We start from the raw sequence: 24741 nt of genomic DNA on the forward strand, positions 1-24741 counted from the left end.
CTGTGAGGGAAACAAAACATCAACTTATACTTTCTCAAATGAACTTTTTTCTTTCAGTTTTAATATTTGATGCTGTACTAGAAGCAGATAGCACTTTCAAGGATCACAGTGTAATCAGGACAAGTTCTCAGTGAAAGAGTTGGTCCTGCAGAGACATATAAACTTGAATTTTTTTAAGGAGCACCCCAATAAAACACATGACGTGGCCACTCTAAAATTAACAGACGTACTGGTAAGTTTTATCATTAAGCTTTTTAATCAGAAAAGGCACCGCATTGAAAGTCCTCTGCATTTTACTTTCCCATTTATTGCAAAACAGGGAAATTGGGATTTTGTAAAAAAAAAAAGTATTTAAATTAAAATCTCTGCCCCCACCCACAAGAAAAAGACTTCCACATGGAAAAACTGTGTCAAAATTACACAATTAAACCACAATCTTTTTCACCTTAATGAACTCTTCTGCAGCATTTCAATACTCCATAAAACATACTACCATGGGCAAGTAGTGTCAGCAAAAGCCCCGAAACAGAAAGGAATTAAATCAACTTGTTGACTGATTCTTTGCTACATCTCATGCTCAAACCTCAACTAAGGCACGGCATTATTTTCTCCCCAGTTTTATCTGCTGTGCTTGCTCTCACCTCTCCCTTCCACACCATTCTATCGCCCTCTCTTCAAGATGCTTTTTGATAAAGGGAGAACAGAAGAAAAAGTCCTACAGTAAAGTAAACATGCATTTAAAGTACATTTTGTTTATAACTTACAAATATGTACAACAGCATGCCCAACGGGCATTCTACCTATTTTCTTTCAGATACCTGCAATTTCTAACTCCTCCAACCCTGCCTTCAATTGTGTACCAGAGAAACAGCTGAAAATCACACTTATTTTTTTCTGACACTCTTAAGGAGGAAAAAACCCTGGCAATTTTGTACTGAAGTTTAACATTTCATCTGAGTATCTTCTGTAAACACACTAACAAACCTGGAAACCTAATAAAGCAGAGCAGCACACTCAGTGAAACATGGGTAACAGCTCATTCTTTTTAAGAGACTCTCCAACAAGAATTATTTTTGAATCATCAGATCAACAGTTTCTTTGAAGTTGTGACAGTACAATGGACATGACTCCTTTGCCACACGCACACACAGACCCTTTTACTTGCTGCACACAACTACTAAATGTTGATGACTTAGCTATTAACTGCACTTCCTATATTTTAGACACATGGTATTTAAGTTGTACTGCATCTGAATAATTACACTATGTTCTTGAACTACTCAGGCAGAAACAAATTAAACTCTGTTCAATTACTTCCAGTAGGGGAAAAAGAGCATCACATTACTACATAATTTACTACATTTCCGAGTAACACACCAGTCAGTCAAGAAAGAAACACTGGACTTTGTACCTGGATTGCGGAGCATCACAGGCTGCACACTGGGCTGGGCACCTGCAGTTCGAACCTGCTGCAGGGGAACAAGCTGAATGATCTGCCCATTAGGGTGTCTGAACAGGTTTACAGCACCAGGGCTCCTGAGAGGCTGAAGGACCATCCTCTGTCTCTGCGCAATCTGCGTGTTGTTTAGCGGTCGCAAAGCAGAAGGTGTCTGATGCACCGGGATCAGCAACAATCGAGGTCCGACACGCTTGTCTGTTCCAGGAGCTATCTTTGGGGGAGTCTTACTTGCAGCTTGTGGAGTAGCATCTTCTGAAACATTTAAAAAGTTGTACAAAAATCAGTTTAAGAGAGTAGCCTACAAATCAGAATTATTTTTAATAAATACAACCACTAATATTTTAGAAACAACTGGATCTCTTTTAAATTTGTTTGAAAGCACTTTTTTTTTTCGTTTTATTCACAGAATGCATAGAACCAACCAGGCCAGAACAGTTTTTTTTTTTCCCATGCAGTTCCACTAACATTTCTCAGTCATGACACAGGAGAGTAATTCCATACCTACGTCTTGGACTCAACGCCAACCATGAACTTCTAGCAGTTCATAACTGTGCTATACATTTCTATGGGCCAAGCAATGAATGTGAGGCTTTCAGCTCACTTCATACCAGTCACTGATCAGACACTTACATTTTTTTCCCTTCTCTACCAGCTCAGGCTGGAATACAAAAAAAACAATAAGAGATTATTTTTCTTATCCTATTTTGGAAAGAGGGGTGAGACAAGTGAATCCATATTTAAGTTTAGTCCAGTTGCAGACTGTATTACAGCTATGAAAGAGGCAGAACTAAAAACGAAGCGTTTGCAGTAATAACCCAAAGCACCTAGGCATTACCTCTTTTTGGATTCTGTGGAGGACTCGAATTAACTCCTGACAGTATCATTGGAACAGAAACAGCAGAGGAAGTTAGTGTAGCTGCTGCAGCTGTTGTTAGTACAACTGTAGAAGTGGATGTTGTGACAACAGGACAAGTAATAGTTGGTGGTGTCACTACAGTCTTAGGGAATGATGTAGTTGCTACTGCTGCAACAATTCCTGTTGGTTTTGTTATGTTTACAGTAGCAGTAGAAGTGGTGGATGAGGCAGTAGTACAGGTGTTGATTCCAGGTGTTGCAGGAGCAGCTGTGATTGTAATTGCAGGAGAGCAGGAAGGTTCACTAGCTGTTGTCTGGCTAGGAGTGGTCACAGTAGATGCTGCTACACTGGTACTTTCCACAGTAACTGGAGAAGTGGTGGTGGCTGTAGTGACCCCAGCAGAGACTATGCATTGAGCTGGAGATGTTGTTGAAGGAACAACAGGAGCAACAACTGTGATCGGTGTAGGCTTGATACTGAGTAACTGTGGCCTTGACGCAGGCTGGCGTGTGCTCGCTCCAGGAATCTTCTGCTGTAGAGTTCCAGCTTTGTTTATCACAAACTGGGCAAACACACCACCAGGGGAGGGTCGGGCAGCTGCAAATAAAAACTTGCAGGTCAAAATTTTAATAGATTTCCTCTCTGACTTTCACGAGGTGCTACAATTGTAATTTCAGCATGAATTTGAGCCTCCATTTTCTTTGTACCTTGTAATTAAACTGAAACCATTATGATAGTCCCGAATATGCCTTACATGTTGGAAATATGTCTGCCTTATTTCACTTCTGTAGCTTTTTACTGCATTTCTTCCTGGACACGCAAAAGAATCAGGTCTTGAAGGGTGGTTCTTCAATGTGAAACTATGGACAATTCTAACTACAGTTAAGGAAAACAAACACCTAAGTGAAATAATGACCTTGAAATGTTTTCTAAACCTCAAATTCTTCCTGTAACAGCTTGTGTGATCTTCCTCTTTTTACTGCTTCTTGATTTTCATCCCCCTTCTACTGTATTCATCTTACACAGGCACAGGGGAAAGGGACAGGAGGGTGATAGAGTTTGCCATGTTCCCTTCTAATTGCAGTGATATTCATGCAACTGAGGACTTGATGGAACACATCTAACTAGTGGAAAGTAATCAATGGTGGGAAGATCCTTTATCTCATCCCTTGCTCTCCAAGGGAGCAGATCACTGCATCTACATCACTAGATGTCTACAGATGAGTACAACAGCACATAGATTATGCAGCAAGCCCAACTTAAATATTGTAGTTATTTATGCACATAGCATTTTTAACCCTGACTATGCCAAAACACTTAAATCATATATGCAGCAATGACTTCACCCATCAATGAAATGTAGTCAGCTCTTTCATATTGCATAAATACAGAAAACAACAAGTTTTATTATAGGACAAGAAAAACAACACAACCATTGATGCAATGAAAATTTAGGCAGAAAGAAACAAAATAATCAATTAGAAATTACAGTTTTGCCAGGACACAGGTAACATCCTTTTCTCTTGCAAACCTTCTTCAGATCTTCATTTAAAGTGTGGGAATGTGTAGATAGGCATTAAATTTTTTTGAGGAAGTTGGGCAACTTCCTCTCTTGCCATCCTGGGGTAACCATTTCAGTATCAGCTCAGATACAAGTCCATCATGCATCTTCCAATGCTCTTTTTTTTTCCCCCCCCAAAACTCAAGGTGCTGACTAAATCCAACCCTGTTTAGCTTGTGAAATCCAATGAGATTAGAGGCTGGCGTGGTTATTGGCTGCACACTTGTTGTTTCGCTAATCCAGATTTGGACCATCTTGTCTTTCACTGCTGCTTCACATATCTTTGGTGCTCGCGAGAATTACGAATGCAACATGAGCAGCAAATCTAACAGCGAAGAACCACGTATTAGAGCGTTACTTTACTTATTTTAAAGTACTGTGTTTGATGAAACACAAATAAAAATGATAGTAACAAAACTCCCCAAACAAAAATCCAAGTTAACATTTAGCATGTCTCCATCCACTCTTTTTTGTCTCTTGAAAATATGCTCTAGTAGCAATAATAAAACAACTAATAGTCAACATCTGTAATCTTACTCTGAAGTCAAAAATCAAACTTTCTGCTTTAAAGAGGTTATTTATTGCAGAGGCAGTTTAGGTAGGCAATGCAGCCAAAGGCAGCATGCACTGTTGCATAGAAATCAACATTAATGCTGTACACTCACTTGGCACTTCAGCTTCACGCAATTTAAAACACAGTAATAAGTTCCAACCTACCTATCTGTCTCTGTGCTGGGACATGGGTTTTCAGAGTCGTCACAGTGGGGGTTGAAGTAGTGCTGGTGGAAGATGTAGTTTTAGGAGTTGATGTTGTGGGGCCCTGGACTGATGTTGTCCCAGAAGCAGGTGTTTTAGCACTGGATGCTACCTTGGAGATCACAGTACTGAGGGCTGCGATATGAAGTACTGTGGGCTGCAGCCTGCCTGTGATATAAGCTGCTAGCCGATTGGCAGGATGCAATGCCCCCATCTGTCCCAAAAGCAGTTTGGCCTGAGGATACCTTTTATCATTAACCTGAAAAAAGTGGAAAAGGGAAATTTTGTGAAAAGAACGCTAATTCACCACTTCTGGAGAGGCGTTTCACTCCATGGGACTTCTAAATGTCTTTTCAAAAAAACACTGTAATTCAGAATGGGAATTCCTCATTTCCTTATTGTCCGGGAAAACTTCAAACAACTCTTGTTATATCTTTGTAATACAGATTTTAAATGCTGCTCAGACTCTCGCATAAACCCACAGAGTCCAAGGAACATGTGAAATCACTGAAATTAGATAAGAGCGAAGCATCTGTTTTTCCTGTCCCTTACTTATGATATAGTCCTGAATAAAAATGGGTTCCCAAATTCAAGGACAATTTTGGACAAAATTCTCAAACCTAATTAAGTCCTACCATCACAAAAGAAGAATACTGATGATATATACATTGAGACAAAACTCTGAAGAGCTTGTAAAAGCTTTATTGGCTTTTTTCTTATCCGTACTGTCATTTGATACTGTAATTTAAGTATGATGAGTTGACTAACTTCAAAGTTGTAGTGGTAACTGACTGCACAAGAGAAAAACAGAACATCTTTCTGAAGGTCAGGCTTTATGTGTACTGGACAACAGGAAGTTTTGGTAGTGTTGCGTTTTACTTTCAGGTTGTTCAATAATACCTTCTAAAAGCCAAATATATTTATCACACTAGATCTAAATAAGGTCTAGACTCTTTCTGCTGATCAACTTTTATAAAAGATAAGAAATCTCCTCCTCAATTTTCTCTCTCTGCTCGCTTTTCTTTCTGAGAGTGCTGTACCTGCTAAGTGTCATGAAAATGTTTTACTCTCATTTTCTAATTCATATGCCTTCCCTGAAAGTGATTTTACTATAACCATAAATACCTATTAAGGAAAAGATCTTCATCCTAGCCCTACAGTTCCTACCACCAATTTTTAACACCAAGTCAGCAACAGAGAACGGCAGGGAAAGATCCACTTGGAATTTAGGATTATGAATTCTCTTGATGACACACATCTATTCTACAAAGAAGATGCAGGCTATTAGTGAAGATTAACAGTAAGCTGTAGCAAAAAGCGATTTAATGTTTACATTTTCATTTTCAAGTTTTGTCCCAGTGTATACTTCCTCAGAAAATGTTCTTCTTGTGGACTCTAACAGTCATTCATTTAGAAGTATTATCTGTCAAATGCATCTTCAGGGGGTTTTCAAAGCACCAAAAATCTTGAGAAAGATTCCGTACTTGGGTCAGCGAGACCCAAACAGCCAAAAAGACAAGCTAAACCATCAGAATTCCAATCAGATTTCTTAAGGGACAAGCTTATGGAGAGGGAAGAATGCCACCAGATACTAAGAATTCTTGTCTGGACAGGCAAAAGACCAGGCAGACAAATAAAAGAGTGTTCTCCCCTTCACAGAGTTCTGGGATACTGGACGAAACTGCATCTAATGTCCACAGTAAAGGCAGAGGGACCCACCTGAATCAAGCCTGAGGGGCTCATATTAGCTTTGCATTTGTAGACAACCAGTTTTCCTGCAGGAGAAACCCCTGCATAAAAAGGCAAGCCTTTGCCCCAATGCAACTTCTCCCGCAGTTTGTCCACTGGGTCTGCCCGCATGACCTTTACATTTTCTGAGTTACTGCATGATGACACTGCGCTATCAGGAGTCTCCAGGACAGGTATCTCAGGCTTCTCATCCTTGTCCTGGTAGGACGGCACTGAAATTTTCACTCTGGAGGAGCAGACAGGAGGGTGGTTCTCATCCTGGGCCTTGTGTTCCGAAGCCAATTCAATAAAGAAGCTACCCACTTTGAGGCACTGTGGCACGTTACTGTTGATATGCTGCGATAAGATGGTCAAGATCTTATTGTGATCTTCCTCCAAGTTGCAGTCAGAGATAATCTCAATAAGTTTGGTTGGTTCACCTTGAGTGGTGTGATGAACATAGGAGGTGGAGAAAGAGTCCCCCTCACTACGGGAAGAACACCAGCTTTTCTCTGAGAAAGAATTGAAATAGGTTTCTGCAATACTATGATATTTTAATCACCTGGATAGTCAAACAGTTTCATTCTGCCCACACCTCCACCCTTGCCTCAGCTCATCTGCAGGGCAACAAGTAAAGAACTGTTCAAAGCATCACCTCCCCTTGCAGAGCTCCACAAGCAAGCAAAAACTCACAGCAAAACTAATGTAACTATTTCTCATGGTTCATTCCCTGCAGCCATACCACGTCAGGTTGTATCCCATTGCATCACAAGCTAAACAAAGCTGGGTTGTTTCAATACAAACACCACCAACATACAGTAGAGGGCATCACTGGTTATTCAAGAGATGGCACTTTTCTCTTGGAGTCAGAAAAGGACCACTGTCCTATAATAGCACGAGGGGCAAACATGATGCTAGCAGAACTGTCTTTTGCAGAAGGTGTGTAAACACAAGCACGATCTTTTGTTGTCATTAGAGATAAAACGTCCCTTGTTGCAAAACTGTATGGATGTTGAGCCCTGTGTCCTGGCCATTTTAATTTCACCTACCAATGCACCAGCAATTTCAACTAGTTGTATTATTTTTCCATTCCCATGCTTAAATGTAGAGTGTGCTGTTGTATACATTAAACAGTGAAAAAAAATCAGCTCAAAAAGGTAGTTATATTTCATTAGTGGATGGCACAATACCTCTAGTATATGTCTCATTTTAAAGTTCATATCTCCATGTGATCCACACATACACAGCTACTTAAGAAAACAGGAAACTGTAAGCACATCATTAGATTTTTATTGACAAGTGTAATAACTCCCCCAGTAAATGGACTTTTTTAACAATAGCTGCAACTTTTCTTAAAAATCCCACAAAAACATGTAACTTACAAAGAGGTCAAATCACACTCAAGACTCAGGTCTTACCTCTTGGTTTATTAGTGTCTTTGTCTACCTCACAGGTTGCCTTCTCAGGAGACTGAAACTCTGGTTCATGCTCCTGCTGGAGGAAGGAAATGCAAGAAAAATATTCATCCTAGATATCTCACTTTCACACTAAAAGTCACATCACAAAATCAACTAATTCACCCCAAATCATAAAACATATGCTGTGTTTGACAACATTATAGTTTTCGTCTTAGAACAGCTCTTTTAACAATGAACATTTAAGCCTTACATGATAGTGCACTTGGCAGCCAGGAATTTCCTCAGACAAGACAATGTATGTCACAGTAACAGGGTAAGTTTACCAGCACTGGTACATGATTTAGGCTCCAGGCTCCACAGCCCCACCACCACCAAATGCAAGTCCAGCCCTTTGTCATGAAGGAGTTTCTGGGGAAATAATTACTTCCGAGATTTTCAATATTTTTGCCTGTTTTATGATACATGCTAGTTACAGTGTGACTTCTTACCTTTATACTACAACTCTGTGAATCACTTTTGTCTTTTTGCTGCTTTTTCTCCTCTCTTTTGTATTCATATACTCGCACCCTTGCACAAGTCATCAAACTTTCAAAGTACACGTAGACAGGATCCTTGTCCTCCTCTCGAATCTAAAAAAAACCCAAAACAAACAACCCCACACCTCTCCATTCTAGATGCACACGAGATCCAAAAAACAGCTTTGCTAGAAAAGTCTAGCATTTAAACCTAAATCTGCCCTCTTAGTATCACATAGCCCAGTCTACCACCACTACCCCAAAAAACTCAAACTCATTCAGATATTCTTCTAAGTGGGGAAAGAAATCATGTCATGTATTTGTAACATTATCTGGTATACATTATACAGCAACTCTGGTATCTTTGTCCTTCAGATATAACTATACTCAACTCTACTGCTGTTGTTTCTTTTGTTAGATACTAAGGTGAGGGGAGAGGCAAAGAGATTCTTCCAACATCGGCAGTGAAACCTATAGAAAGAACACAAAAAATACCCAGAACTTCACTGAACACTGTGTGTCTGTATCCCAACTTTTTTTGCAAGTAATTCATTACTTAGATAGGCTACCTTATGTAGATAATAACTTACATACACATTACAGGACTAGCAGTCATTTTGACAAAACTACCACATATTACTGCATTTTTAAATGAGGCTGTTAGTGAATCATAATCACCTTTCACCATCTCCGTATTGCTACAGCAAATTCTCAACGGAATTGGACGTAGTTAAAGATTTATATACAATCAATTAATTCTTGCTTATCAACATACTTATGGGCAGTCAATCCTAGGCTTTCACCTCAAATTTCTCTAAAATTGCCTAGCACAGAAGCTTTTGGCAGTATTTTGTTTTAATTTCCAATACAAATTAAAACATGCATCTCTTCCTCTCTTACCACTGGATTGGGTTTAGGAGTATACACTCTGCCTGGTTTTATTCCACTGGAAGATCTGTTCTTACTAGAAAGCAAGACCTCTGGGTTGGGCAGTACCGTAGATTTAACCGGTTCAACAACAGATGGTGTTGGGACGTAAATGGGCTCTGGATCTATTTCACCTTCTACCTTCACCCACAATGGACAATTCCTAACAGGTTGTTCTGGCTCTGAGTCACAGATAGCTGAAAAAAAGAATAAAACCAAACATAACTTACAAATGAACCTCCATCTAAAACTGCAGTAACAGAATTTTTTGTCTGAGCTTGAGATCTAGCCATGCAGCAATCACTAGTTCATACTGCCGGACATACAACTGGTTGTTTTCTTTGTCTCAAATTATAGCCAAAAGTGACAGGGAATTGTCCCAAGAAAGAGCAAATGATAATCAAATGATTCTACGCTAACCATTGCTCACCTGTACTGTGATAGCAGATACACAAAGGCACTGAAAATTAGTGACCTTCACTGATGCTGTGTACTGAAAAATTACAAAACACCAAGAAAACCCTAGACTTGTATACCACAGCTCTTTGGAAGAATTAATTTATTCTGGTAGAACACCAGAAAACACTATGCTCACTTTTAGTTATTGCTAAAGGTAATACTAGCAAGAAAATGAAAACGTAAATTCGTAGACAATTTCTACCAATTTGGTTTCCTGAGTATACCTTAGGCCAGGTCTGAAACTACCATAAATCATTGTATTTTCACTGAAACCAATGAACTATGTAGCTATATATGGCAACTGAAAATACAGCTCTAGATACTCACCTGGTAACAGCGAAAGATAACAGCATTATCACAGTGAATACTGCCAACAGTGATAGCAGTAATTATCTCATATCCATAGTCTTTAGATACATTCAGAGATTTGAGCAAGAGTTTAAATTACCAAAAAGAAACTCCAGCTATTTGATTGCAATAAACAACTACGTACTGCCCAAAATCCTGACCAGGTAAGTAAGAATTAAAAAAAAAAAGGGAAAAGGTGTTATTTCCTGCTAGTCAGTTATATAAAAGCATATATATATATTGGCCACAAATACTCACTGTATTCCACTCTTTTTCTCTTCTTCTTATCTTTCTGCTTCAGCTCTTCTTCTTCCCCATCACCCTCTTCTTCCACATCTTCATCCTCTTGCTGTTGTCCTTGTGTTCCGTACCGCACAAGATTTCCACGAACAGCCTTTTTCATCATTTTCTTATGTTTTGATCCTCCCTTCACCAGCAACACTCTTCTCTTCAAGCAAGTACAACCAAACATACAGTCTGGCCTGCGGCAGTGGGTAGGCTGACGTTTCTCCAGCGCTAGACTGGCACATACACAACCCAGTCGACAGAAGTCATTATTGCAAGGAGGTGCTCGTCGTCTTATTATTTTGTGGATAGGTTTGCTTTTAAGAGATGCCTAAAAAAAAGTTTTAAAGAAACATAAACCTCCAATTTTAGTAAGAAGAATATTTTACTAAAATTAAATCAAGCATATGCAAAATGCTATTCAAAGTTCATTTAGATTAACCCTTCTGACTACATTATTTACATACAAAAATTTGTCATCTATACCTAAAAAAACCCAAAAAACCAGAGGAGTGTTTGCATTTGAAGTTTTCTGAGAGTCAATCTGAAACAGTAAAACCATCTTGGTAATAAGTAAGATGGGGAAAAAGCAAAAGAAGTTATCATGTGAGAACCAAGTTATGTGACCATGACTGTCTTGCAGTTAGCTCAACTGAAAAAATAAAAGTGACAAAGAGCAAGCAAATGCAGTTACTGAACAACAATTGTATTAACAGAATTTTTAATGGTGAAAATTTTAGAGAACTCAAATTATTCATCATTTGTATCACCATGCTATTATCACAATTAGTATTTTCACATACTGCTAAGTCAGCACTCCTCAACTTTCACTGCAAAGACTACACCACAAAGTAACCTCACGCTCTGTCATGCTCCTTAGCAGCTTCAGTCTTATTTTTCTGCATGTCTATGCAACATCAGTAAATGGGCAGATTAAAAAAAGCAACAGTACAGAAAGGAAAGAAACAATTACAGATCTACCTGAGCTGTAAGCAGGGTTGCCAGAGAGATGTCTGCTCGCTCTTCCGTAATGTAGGTACGTGGTTTCCCATCCCAGAGAGCACAGTCTTCCAAGTCCATTAACTTCACTTGAGATTTAGACAAACCTGGTGGACGAGCTGCTTGTTGATGTTGTGGCGTTTGACGCAAACTAATCTGTTTTGGAAATGTATTTTCATCCACAGTTGGTAGCACAAAACCATCTCCCTGGTTACTCAAACTGCTAGCAGACTTAGAAGCCTTTTCCCCTGACACTGATGAGTTCTGTTTCTGCTTTGCAGGAAAAGGTGAAGGCAGAATAGGCTTGTAAGATGACTTTACTCTACTGCTCATAGGTGTCTGTCTGGTTTGAGTCTTTGTCTTCCTAGAGGTAGATGACGGAGGAACAGGCTTGAACGTGAAAGATGTTGATGGAATTACAGTGGACTGCTTCTTTAAAACACTGTCGAGTGTTCGTACATAGCTAGTGCTCTTAGTGGGAAGCTGATACACCACAGGAGAAGTGGGAGTGTTAGAAGAGAACCCCATACTTGTTTCCATCAATTTCCCTTCATTTTCCAGGTACTCATCCAGCTTGTCACTACAGAACGCTGAGCGATTCTTCAATGAACCTTCCGAACTGCCACCTAAATAAATAAAGAGTACTTTAACCCCTGAAAAAACACACTGACTAATGTTATAATAATTAAACACTATAGAATAGGTAAATACGTCTCTTAAAAAATGTAGGTACACCAAATATAACCCACTCTGAAACACAACCAGCGGCCTGAACAACTGTTTTTGTGGACATCTCACATGTGTATTTGTTGTGGGTTGACCTTGGTTGGACTCCAGGTGCCCACCAAGCCACTCCACCACTCTCCTTCTCAGCAGAGTGAGGGACTGAAAGTAAACTGCAAAAAACCTCATGGGTCAAGATAAAAGCAATTTAATAAAGCAAAGCCATGTGTGGAAGCAAAGGAAAACACAAGATTTATTCTCTACCTCCCATCAGCAGGTGATGTCCAGGCACTTCCTGGGAAACAGGGTTTCAGTACAAGCATCAGTTACTCCAGAAGACAAACATCATAAATAACAAATGCCCCCACTCTTTCTCCTTTCTCTTAAGCTTTTATTGTTTAGTAGATATACAGCATGGCATATCCCTTTGATCAGTCTGAGTCAGCTGTTCTATGACCCCTCCCAAGATCGTGCCCACCCACCAGCCTTCTGCTGAGGGGAATATGTTGGAGAGGCAGCCTTGGTGCTGTGCCAGCACTGCTCAGCAGCAGCCAAAACAGTGGTGTGTTATCAACACCTTTCCAGCTACCAATGTAGAGCACAGCACTGTGAGGGCTGCTATGGGGAAACGAGCTCCATCTCAGCCAGACGCCACACAGCATTCACTCACAAAAACAAGCCTTCAATAGGCAGGGCTTCTGTGTTTCTATTCTTAATTTGCTTGTCCTAAACACCTGAACTACCTGGTACACCACAACACATCTGGAATATCCCATAAAAGTACAGAAAGTACAATATAAATATTTAACCTAAATATAAAGTAAAAAATTGGCAAATTGCCAATGATCCATTTCTCCTTGAGGTATGGTGAAGTAATCAAATATGTCAGGAATACCTGCTCTAACTGGAGTTAAAAATACATCAATATAAATGAAAATTACTCTAGTTCATTAGGTCCCTGAGGCAACATAATTCTGGAATTACCGTACTTCTATGTAAACTCAAAACTGACAAACAAAACCAAAACTATTACAGCTTTGATCTTCACTCAAGCCTTCTGTATAGAAGAGATGTATTTTTATCTTACTCAGAGTACATTTCTCTCTTCCCTCATAAACTTCCATTCTGACTATGAAACCAGTACTAAAAAATTCTTTAATCATAACAGTTTATATATATATAAAAGAAAATTCTTATCAAGACACACACAAATACCAAAGGGCAAGACATATGGACGGCCAAGAAAAAGGCCACGTGTTGGAAATATGTACACTGATTTCTCTTGGTTTACTTTTTTTTTTTACCTTCATTTCTAGAAGCGCCATGAAGCTTCCCTCGCCAGCCTTTGATTTTTGTGAAATCATTTGTTTTTCCTGTCCTGGAAACAAAAGGAAAGCCAGTATCTGGAAAAGAAGAAAGCTAACCTCAATTTATGAACCAAGCTTGATTCTATTGCTTTATCCTTTTCAGGGATAGATGAACAGTAGAAAATCAAAAAGTTTGAAGGAACTTGATTTTTACTTTTTATTTTTACTTTTATTTTTTTTTTAATTAACAGAATACTAACAAATACAAGCTTCCTGTAGAGTTCTGCTGTATGGTCATGCATCTGCTATCCCATACAAAAGGTGTCTTCTCCTTTATTTTCAGTTTTAGTCTCCTTAACAATGGTGCAAGCAGCTGATTCCAAAAGTCTAGTGGGTCAATCAAGTAATTAGTAGGCTAAAATGGAACAGGCAGGTTTCAATCTGATTCTACAGCCTCACTCAGCAAGAGAAGTAATTTGATTCTCTCCCCTGCATTGAGCCAATGACTTTTATGAGACCCGTATAAACTTCATTTAATGTTTGGTGTTCTGTTAAATTCAGATGAGTATCAGTTAGGGGCAGGGACAGTAAATAACTACAATGGGCAAATAGCAACATCCCTAACAAGTTATCCATCAGCTTTGAGAGCTAAGTTAGAATATAAAAATACAAACAGGGATCTGTGTGGCCATTTCAGGTATTACTAAGCTAGAAATAACTGCATTTAACACCAAGTTGACAGAGGTCTTCTGAACTGAATCTGCCTCTCTTGCAGTATAAACAAAACTGAGATTCAATGTCTGCCTCTATCAGCTCCCAAAAGCAGCAGATTAAGAAAGATACAGTAATCAGAATACTACAGTGGGAGAAAAAGTTAAGTAGAAGAAAGATAAGCATATAAGCTAAGATATACTTCATCCAACCAGTTCATCACTAAAAACAGTATCTACCAACAGTATTAGAATCACAGTCACAGTACAATGAGAAATGCATTTGTTTGGATACCAAATAAGTTTAAAAAAGCACAATCAGTCAGCACTTTTGTAATAAATAATTATTAAGAGGTTACAGGGCAGCTCCCAAGTGGCATCTCAATCTCTTCTGGAAAATTCTAATACTCAGCTCTGTAAAAGACAACTTTTTTTTTGTTTTGCATGTGAGCAACATTAGACAAATTTAGATTGCTTAGGCTTTTTCTGAGCAATTTGAGAGGTCAGTATAAAATAAACTAGGTATCACAGCCATCACAAAACAGAAAGGCTAAAGACAATCCAGCCACAATTACTCAGGACTCCTTGGCCAGTAACCACATAATGATTCAAGGAAGTTCTCGTATTTTGCCCTTTTAATATCACTTTAATCTCTTTAAGATATTAAGCTGAACTAAATGGCCATTCTCTCCTTCTCATCATTGATAATAAAAAGGTAATACTTGGGATTTCATCAAATTCATATTCTACCCACCTGGAGAATTGGGATTGGTTCCTGGATAGCTCCACAAAGAGTAATTTGAGTAGGAAAGAGGAAGCTGCACACCCAAATATTTCAAGTCGATGCTCATTGTTGGGTCCACAGAATTCAACTTCAATCCCACTACAAGAAAGTCAAGCTATTTACTAAAAGACAAACCACTAAGTTATACACAGGCTTTTCTAGCATTCACCCACCATTTTATGAGACTTGAAAAACAGCATTAGCATCTGTAACTGTTATTTATACTGGATTTACATCAGGTATGAATTAAAGAGCATTTTATGTAATGGGAAATTGAGGAAAAAAACACTGAATTACTTTTCATAGTTTTCTTAATTACTACCTACGTTTTCACAGAAATTTATTAACCATGGTGCTAGTATTGTAATAAATCTCACAATAAAAGCTTTTGCTTGTTTTTCTGAATAAGTCAGCACTGTCTATATCCTTGAAGACTACAGTTACTGCCTGAACCCAACTCAGCTGACTGACATTTCATATTACTACTTAAATTATCAATCCTGCCAGTGGTACTTACATCCCCTTCTATACTGAAAGCTAATCTTGTGCAAGAACATACACCACACACACATCAGTTTCAACCAGCAGCAAGAGAGAAGAGCAAAGCACATTTTAGCTCTGAAGAATGCATGTGTTTGTTATGATACAAACTTGTATTTAGACTGATCTCAGAACTTAGTTCATCAAATGATCTCAGTCTCAGTAGGTTATTTTTTTCCCTGAACTTGGCACTTTGCAATAAAACACTTTTTTTTTTCCCTGAAGCAGGGGGGAAAATGGCTATAAAGAAATTAAACAATCCATGTTGCTGATGGCCCCATAAATACTTAACTGCCTAAAACATATTCCTTCATTAACTGCCCCCGAATACTCAAACTGAAAGATTTACTTGGTCACAAAAGCTATCTTTATCCATGACAAAACAAATATAGACACAAAAATGCTCAGAAAAGCAGAAGTTAGGAAATTTCACTTTGCACCAGAAAATATTGTCACACTGAATTCCAGAAATTACTGCTGTCAATCAAATTCAGCTCACAGTTGGGAGTTGAGAACATCTATTTTGGATTTTAGCTATAGAAACCTACAAATGTTGCTGCTGTTGCCAACATGTCTAAAATTAATACATTAAATGTGTGAGCTTTAAAACTGAACATGTATGACTTGATAAGGCTCAAAAAACATAAAGCAGTATTTGCATAGATAACTCAGTGTTGATGGTACACATTTATGTTAATAAGTGGCAACACAGTGACCAGATTACTGGCAGCCTGGAAACAATCAACATGGAACAAACCTCAAACATGGTTGTTTAAACAGATACTGTTATCAAAGGTAGTTCAGTGAGATATAATTTTCATATCTACATAGGGAAAATGAGAAGCAAGCAAGTCAATCTGGCATTTTGTATAAAAACACGTCAACTGCCAAATGTCAAGATGCCATCCATTTCTTTTCAAACTCTATTTCAAGTAAGATGAAAAGAGTACATAATCTATTTTTCTTGACACTCCATTCTGTCACCTCCAAAAACAACCCTACCTTTGTTTAATACTCAAAAAAAAAAAAGAACATCACCCATGCAAAATATCTATTATTTCAGTTTAGGATCACCCAGACAAAAAACAAGAGGATGATTCCAGGAGCAACTTGAAATGCACGCAGGTAGCCAGAAGAGAACAGATGGTAACAGTTAAGTATTATGTCACTACAGACATCCCCATACACGAGAGGTGACCTTTATTACTTTCTATCATCTCCATCATATTGCTAAATTTCAGTTGCTGTAGTCAAATAGCAGCAAATGAAGAGCCTTAAGAACTTTCTCTTTTCCATCAGTGGCAGTTGACAAATCTGAAATATGACGCATGGCAACAGTGCCTTCAATTTTCAGGAATATAATATGGGATTCAAACTAGCTCAGATAGAAGAGGCATCCCATAGAATTGCAGTACTCCAGCAGAAGCTTTCCTTCTAACATGCTTAAGTTGGATTCCCTTCTTAACGAAGCATCTTCCTGGAGCTCTGGTGTTTCTAAGATGCAAACAGCCTCAATCACCATGTTTTAAAGTTCGAAAATCAACAGCAAGAGTGGGTTTCAGGTACAGCTCCAACTTTTCATCAGTGAATCTCAAAAAGAATCTTAAGCTTCTCAACTACACACTTCACACCACTCCAGAAGCTGGAGGATGTGGGTTGTACACATTCTCAGTTGCAGGATCATCTCATGAGTAAAACAGCCCTCGCTAGTTCTGTAGTTGCCAACACATCACATGGTTGCCAACACACTATAATTTTATGATATTTTTCTTAGATAACATCTAAGAGGTCCACAAGAAGGCTTAACGTTACTGTAACATTTGTTTAGTGCTGTATCTAGCACTCCCAGCAGCTGACCACAGAAGGGATTTTGCCCCCAGTTTTAAAAACATGGTGGTAACATAATGCACGACAACACACAGGGACCTGTGAGGGGAGGTTGGCCAGTGAGGTCCTTAGAAAACAGGGATACCTATTTCTGGAATCATGGCAAGGGAAAATTCCATTTTCACGATACGACTACCAACACTGATGCTGTATCACCGAGGTACAACTTGGCTAGAGATGGGTTATCTTGTTTTATTCCCACCACATCTGGAACACAGATCTAAGAACTCTCTATCCCCTTCTTATGACCATTTTACAAAGTTTAAAGACAGGAATGTCAGCTCCACATTAACAAGAGGTGAAGACATTCCTTTAAATGATTGCAAAAAATGACAGGCTAGTAGTCATCATACCTCATACATAAACCACTCAAGATAATCCAGCATTCTTCACCACAGAAGGTCTTTGAGGAGTCAGAACAGCTCATATGAGAGTATCAGTATTTGGAATCTCAGTCCCTACAGTATTAGTTACATGTTTGAAAATTCAGGGCCAGAGCCTCAGGAGCATGAGGTACAACACTTCCATTAGAATCAATAATTTCATCACCTGCTCTGATGACTATATTAATGTCATTGGTCTCACGACTAATATTGCTGAAGTCCTTCAACATCATCAGTAGAAAGAAGATGAAGTTCTGCTGTGTGGATCCTTGACTTTCTCCCATCTACCTCAGGATAATATCGTATATAAATAAAAGATCACAAAATACAAGTACCTTGCTTGCCCCTTCTATGTGGCTAGTGAACCCAGATCTAAAAGGATTCAAAGAAATATGGACTCAAATATAGCAAATGCAGTCTTAGTTAACTGTTGCTGGATCTCTAGCTCCTCTACTATCAGGAAATATCTATTTTAATGAAGGAGTAAAATCAACTCCATCAGCTCTTAACCAGATTTAGCTCATTACAAAACAGGCACTGTCTGAAGTCTGAAGGCTCAGCGACTTCTGCAAGAGTCACATAACATGCAGACTCCAACTCTCCTGTTGGAAATTCAAGATCCATCTATTGCCACCTGCACATTTTCTAGTTTGCAACAAGAATGTGTGAAAATAAAAACGTAAATCCCAGATGGATTAGGCATATACAGTATTGCAACCAGTAGGAAATCATCAGCTCAGTATGATTAAGTATAATAATCAATCAGGTGCAACAGCACGTACATCACCTGCTTACCTTCCTGAAGGCTAGGATGTATTACTTGCTTATGCCTCAAGGTCTTCAGCTCTTCCATCAATTCCTTTTCCAGCACATGTATTCTTGCTTGACAGTCTGCTCAAAAAATAAAAAAAAAAAATTTACCATGCAAAAAATTGACTTAATTAATAATTTTTCAGTGCGTCTTTACAAATTCCCTTATTGCAGAGAAGAGTCACTCACAAAAAAATAGAAAAATGTACCTGGATCACTTGTAGTCAACAGAGGAGCCTGAAGATTCTGTGACTCTTCTCCTCCAGCTCTATCGACAGTGTTAATGTCAAGAGCTTCCTAGACACATAAAGACGTTTGAGTAAGTGTAAGATCCCTTAAAACACTTAGATGCAAACTAGGACACATCAAATTGTCACCAATTAATCAAAACTTGAGACTGATTAGTAAAAAATTATGAATTCTTTTATACAGAACTCTAGATCCCACTACTTTTCCCTAAGCTCCTAAGTAAGTAAATGTTATGAATAACATAGGCACGAGATAAGGATGGATTTGAAAAGAGGCCACAAATCTCCAAACTCAGTTTAAAACAAAATATATCTCCAGTTGCAAGCAAAAAGGGCTTAAAAATGAGACATTATTATAAAAGCTTTTCAACAACAGCGAGGTTTTACCTTTGATGCAAAGGACACAAAAAGGACACCATCAACATCTTCGAGGTCCGGTTTAACATCTGGAAGGATACTCCCAGGTCCCAGAGAGTTGTTTTTGCTTGTTATTACAGTTTTCCCTATACCTTTAGGTGGTCGACCAGCCTTGGAAATTTTCAATTTGCGTGGCCTTCCTCTTTTAGTTGTAACTGATGATAGGGTGCTTTGATTGTTACCAGAGCCTTTGAGGGACATAGGATTCTTCAGTATACCAGGCCTTCTTCTGCTACAGACCTCTTTGTCTGGAAAGTCACAATTTACTGAGCCCCTGAGATTAAGATTAGGTGATTTGGATAGAGTCCACTGGGCCTCTCCGATTGAAGAGTATTTCTGTGACATTTTACTCCCAGGAAATTCTTTTTTCGTAACTAACTCCTCGGTGACAGTGCCTGAGTAAGAATCTTTGTGATTTTCAAAACACACAGGCAAAGAATCCAGGATTGCACTCAAAGGGGATTTATCCTTCTTGCAAGAGGAAAGCATGGTCTGTGGCAGCTCAGATATCTTCACTGTGCTCTTTGTGACTGCACAAGGTTCTAAATAGACCACAGGCATCTTACCACTATCCAGTTTTAACATTTTTGCTTTGGCAACACCTGAAGGACTGGTCAGCATACGCTTCCTAGACCTGAATTCTCCATCAGTTCCATCTGTTTCACGGCGTCTCATTAGGTGTTTCTGTACAATGGGATCATCATCATCAGTGTTGGAATACTCATCAGTTTCTTCATCTGTGTCTTCCTGTTTCACAGTTATACCTTGTATGCAAATATTTGACTCATAGTCATAGTCATCTGCTGGTTCCTCTTTAATGACTACATTAAAGTGTCCATTCGGGTCCAACGGAGATGCCACACGAGAAGTGCTTTCGTAACTGCTAGCAATGGGACTGGGGTGGAAGGGAGGGGACAAAACCAAAACACAACATAAGATCTTTATCAAATCTCTTCCTTTACTGAAATTCCATTATCTCATATAATCCTGGGTTACACACTGTAAAAACCTTCCAAAATGTTCCCAGATGTGGGTCTGCCAAATTAGTTGTCATTTACAAGCTTACATTTTTAGATGTAAGCACTCGAAAAACCCTAAGAAATTGCCATCATTAAGAACAATTCAATTTCTTATCTGAAGGCAGCAGCACAACTTCCTTCCCTTCTACTATCAGGGTGACATTTGTCTTTTTTCCTCTTTCACTCAGCATGAACTTATGCTAAGCTGTCATGTTTGAAATGCTCAGAAGCGGCCTTAGTTTGATGTGTATCTTGTTAAGACACTAAAGCCATTGTGCTTGCAAATAAGAAGCCAAGTGAGTGTTTAATGCACTAAAATTTTAGTTAATTCGTCCTGAAACCACATACAGACAATTCCTAAGTTCAACTGTTGTTTGAACACTTACAGAATGTTAATATCCTGGTGAATCTTGCTCCATTTTCACCAAATCTGAGTACTAACCTAACCAGAATTCAATATGCCATGCATTAAATACGGAACGCTAACAGTGCAGGCAGTTACACTCTGACGATGGGCTTCTTGAGGGCCAGACACATCAGTCAAAAAACTGCAATCAGCAGGTTTTTTAAGTGTATCAGAAGTTGGCTCCTCATCATAAGAGAAAACAGCTATGAAGGTATGAAATCAGAAACTCATATTCACAGTGAACCTCAGAAGAAAGTCAAATTTATTTACTAAACATATGACCTGATATTCCAATACTCTCTTTATATATATTTTATGAGACACTGCATAGAACTTTAATTATATTAAATTATTCAAATTTTCAACTTTTTTATTAAAATGTTATTAAAAAATAATACTACTTGTTAATTATAACAATTTCAAATATAATTTAACATAATTGTAACAATGCTATATTATATAGAGAGTGAATGTTGCTTTACATATATTGGATGTATACATGTATGTGTGTCTATCTTATTATTAATATTATCCATCCGTACCCCTTTAAAGAATGACTATGCTCAGTTGAACCCACAGCTGGGATTGAGGAAGGGGAAAACAAGTGGATGAAGAGGCTGTTTCCTCCTTCTGCAGATGGAGGACATACTTTGGGGAGAAAAGCTGGGACGCACAAGAGTCGTAACATGGAGCTGGGAGTCCTCACCTTGAGAAGAAAAACTGCAGTGTTAAAACAGGGAGCCGACTATCAAGATACAGATTTATATATTTACATAAAAATCCTAAAGAACGAGAGGGAAGCTATCTAAAAAACTTTCTGCAATTCAAAAGGACACTAAGTAACCAGCACTAAGCTTGAAGAAAAACCTGCCTTGTGAGGGGAATAGCAGGCAGCAGCAGTTTTGTCTACTGTCTTGTTTTGTCTACTGTCATCTCTGGACAATGAGTTTCCTATTAGAAAGTTTCTAGCTTTCATTTAATTAATAATGTCAAATGTAAGATTAAAAAGTCTTTGTAAGATTAAAACCTCTTTTTTCTTCTGTGAGTTAACTGTCAAAGAAATTCAAAGACAAACCACCTATAGGTTATTGGCAACTGAAAATCCTGTCACATTACAACTAGAGGTTGATTCGGTACAGCTGATCCACAATTAAAAGTGAATGTATCTGCTCCTCTATCTTAAAATCCTCAAAAATAAAGAGACAAAAGACCCTAAAAAACTTACAAGCCAGGAATAAATGTCTCACCCGAGTTCTATTGTTTCCAGTTGGAAGCCCAGTAAAGCCTGGACTTCCCACGTAATTTTCCTCTATCCTTTGCAAGGTGTGTATATGTAAGCTAAGGATTACCTTTCTATAAGGGATCTGGACAGTATCCAAACCAAAGAAGCCCAGCTGTAAAACTGAAACTTCTAGACACAAATATTGTTTTATTCTGCATATTGGAACCAAGCCAGATGGTGACAAGAGTGACTTATCACCCACATATACATATGCGTGAGAATATAAAGTATTTGCACAAATCCTGAGCAGCATTTTTCTGTTTTAAAATTCTGATGCAATTATCAACTTCTTAAAGAATAAAAAAGTTGCTTCTTAGCACTGAAGTAATTTCATTTGGCCCTTAGTTGGTGAAGTTATGTGCAATGTAAGTAGTTACAAACTTCTCTTTCTCTCATCTATGGGCAAGAAAGTCTGTCCTCTCAAAATTCTTAGCTTAATCCAAGATCTCATAAAATAGTGAAATAATGTCTTAACTAGCTCTTTCTTTGCCTGATATGGAACAATGCTCATATTCAAACCACCTTCCTTACAGCCCAAGTAATCTATTTGGCACCCTTGCAACAGAACAGTAAAAGCAGAGAAATTGCCTTCTTGCATTTTGCCAAATTAAAAACCATTAAGCTGCTCATTTTTTGAAAGTACCAAGACATATCAATTTTTTTTAGGCACATCATTTCAAAATATACAAGAGGGGAAGGGCGGGAAAAATCTGATATCTTGTGGAATTAATCTAGCAACCTGTGGCAGAGATTTGAAGGATGATCACTTGTCTTTCTCTCCCAAAAGAAAGGCGAAGAAGTAAGAAAAGCAAACTGTCAAGAACAAACACAAGACAACTAAATCAGAAAAACAAGACTAATTGATAATTAAAAATCCCACAGAATTTTTATTTTTGAAGCAAGAAATCTAAAAGACCTTGGAACGGAGAAATGGTACATTAAGCCTGAAACACTTAAGAACCAGTAAATTTTGTTTGTGGCTCCTTCCATGGCCCAAACATCTGAGTGTTTCCAGGCATAAGCATTCTTATAGAAGCGCCCACAACTTGAATTAAACATTTATTTTCTTTACAACACACCTGATTAAACTAAACATAATATCAGAACACAGAAGAAAAACACAAAAAACCTCCAAATAGTACCTTATATGAAGACAAACAGTCCTTTACTTCTAAAATCCTCTAATAACTCAAGATTAAAATTACTCTCAGGTATATGCAACCTTTTACATAGTTCCATTCTCAAAAATGTCAGAAGAATTGAGTATTGGTGGGAAGTACCACGCTCTACAGCATTAGGAACTCCACTTCTTTTATCTGAGAGGTAGCAGTTCCCAACTTCTGCCTCTCACCCAAACCTAAACTCAGCAGAAATCAATACCCTGCATAAAAGCAAGATAGAGCCTATCAACTGCTACTAAGAGCCTGCCTGCCACAAAAAACTATTGCCCAGTCTTCATTAATACGTAAATATTAATGTGCTTAGCTTGATAAATAAAAATGACACGGGCTCAATGCTGTCCTTGAAAGGCTGACATATTTATAAACTCAATGACATGGCACAAAAAGACTGTGAATAGATCAGGAATATAAAGGAGAATTACTGTTCTGAAAAACTCCAGCATATACAAAGACAATTCTGCCATTTATTGGATAAGATCAATTTTCTCTTTCTAAGTGCTGAATTTTACTTTTTCACACAGATTACAAAAACCTAAAAGAAGAAGCTGGACAATGCTTAAAGGTAGTTCAGGATGGTGGTAACAATTATTCATCAAATGGCACGTGCTCCCAAGCCTAGACAATAGAAAGATGCTTTGCAGTCTTTTCCTGTCTGTGCAGCTTTTAGCACATTTCAGAGATAAAATGTCTTGGAGGCAAAACCAAGGAAGGCATCTAACATGCTCTGGACCAAAAGAAATAAAGTCTGTCAATTTGCATCATATATTTTTTAGGAAGGTCCTTGAGTCCTTAAAACAATGGTTTTTATTCCTTTGAAATAAACAGTTCTCCAAATAATCTGCTTCAATTACCCTCTCCAGGAAAATAAAGTATCGCTATGAAGGCAAAATAAACCTGTCAATAATTATTTTTCGAGTTTTACTTCCAATATATAAAGTTATCTAAACACTTCTCCATGCTGTATTCCTAGGAATTAAAGAAAGCCCATCCTCTCTATAATCATTGTGCTTTCAGTCTTTAAAGTGGGTTACAACACAATTTTTGGGGAATATAAGAAGTCTAGATGTTCTTCTTCCTAACAGACTGACACTGGAAAATACTGCAGAAGAAAGGTTAGGGCACTCTAGATCTCAAAACAATTCTAGTACTCAAGAATTATTACAATTAAACTCAATAAAGTGTCAAAGTATGGAGAACTTTGTAATTTGAAGTGACAAAGTGACATGAAGCAACATGTCACTTTTATTTTATTATACTCTTTTTATTTCTTCACATTCAAAGTACCTCTAGCATCTCTTGACACACATTAACTATTCACTGTCTGCTCTGTTCTATTGGTTAGATTTTGGAAACTAAGTGAAAGGGCAGTAAAATAATAGGCCTTGCCAGGCTTGCTTTAGCAAAAGGAAGTTATTCTGAAGTACTTCTGTGGGTGCAGATTCTCCTTTCTCACAGAAAATATGAGGCAACTGACTCATACTACCAACAGGCAGGCTACCCCACACTACTTTGTGGAATAAAAGAATTCACACCAAGCAGTTATTGACAAAACAGTGGTGTGCTGCCAATTACAAGTGCCTTGCAGCAATCCCTATACATACCCAACCTGAACACCCACACACACTACACAGCATCCATTAATGCAAACTGAAGCTACATAGACAGCACGCCACTGTGGCAAGCAACCCTAAAAGGAAAGGCAGTGTTTTGGTGACTGCAATGTGCTATTTAAA

General features: G+C 38.2%; 1 protein-coding gene across 9 annotated transcripts in view; it reads right to left on the reverse strand.

Moving 5' to 3' along the window:
• Nucleotides 1–24741, reverse strand: part of MGA (MGA, MAX dimerization protein) — a 63546-nt gene that overhangs the window by 25571 nt on the left and 13234 nt on the right. For 5 of the 9 annotated variants that reach the window (XM_017810063.1, XM_017810054.1, XM_017810073.1 and 2 more), the window contains 14 exons: nucleotides 19091–20015; nucleotides 18665–18752; nucleotides 18441–18536; nucleotides 14806–14934; nucleotides 13339–13437; nucleotides 11294–11937; nucleotides 10286–10643; nucleotides 9194–9417; nucleotides 8267–8407; nucleotides 7779–7854; nucleotides 6352–6872; nucleotides 4594–4891; nucleotides 2295–2912; nucleotides 1412–1711 (listed from right to left, as the gene is read on the reverse strand). In XM_017810063.1, coding sequence (XP_017665552.1) covers nucleotides 1412–1711; nucleotides 2295–2912; nucleotides 4594–4891; nucleotides 6352–6872; nucleotides 7779–7854; nucleotides 8267–8407; nucleotides 9194–9417; nucleotides 10286–10643; nucleotides 11294–11937; nucleotides 13339–13437; nucleotides 14806–14934; nucleotides 18441–18536; nucleotides 18665–18752; nucleotides 19091–20015 — 4517 coding nt within the window. The remainder of the gene's footprint in view (nucleotides 1–1411; nucleotides 1712–2294; nucleotides 2913–4593; nucleotides 4892–6351; nucleotides 6873–7778; nucleotides 7855–8266; nucleotides 8408–9193; nucleotides 9418–10285; nucleotides 10644–11293; nucleotides 11938–13338; nucleotides 13438–14805; nucleotides 14935–18440; nucleotides 18537–18664; nucleotides 18753–19090; nucleotides 20016–24741) is intronic. The other 4 variants (XM_017810094.1, XM_017810083.1, XM_017810133.1 and 1 more) reach the window with 4 other exon arrangements.

The sequence above is a fragment of the Lepidothrix coronata genome, unplaced genomic scaffold (genome assembly GCF_001604755.1).
Source record: "Lepidothrix coronata isolate B3197 unplaced genomic scaffold, Lepidothrix_coronata-1.0 Scaffold1, whole genome shotgun sequence".
Taxonomy (NCBI): Eukaryota; Metazoa; Chordata; class Aves; order Passeriformes; family Pipridae; genus Lepidothrix; species Lepidothrix coronata.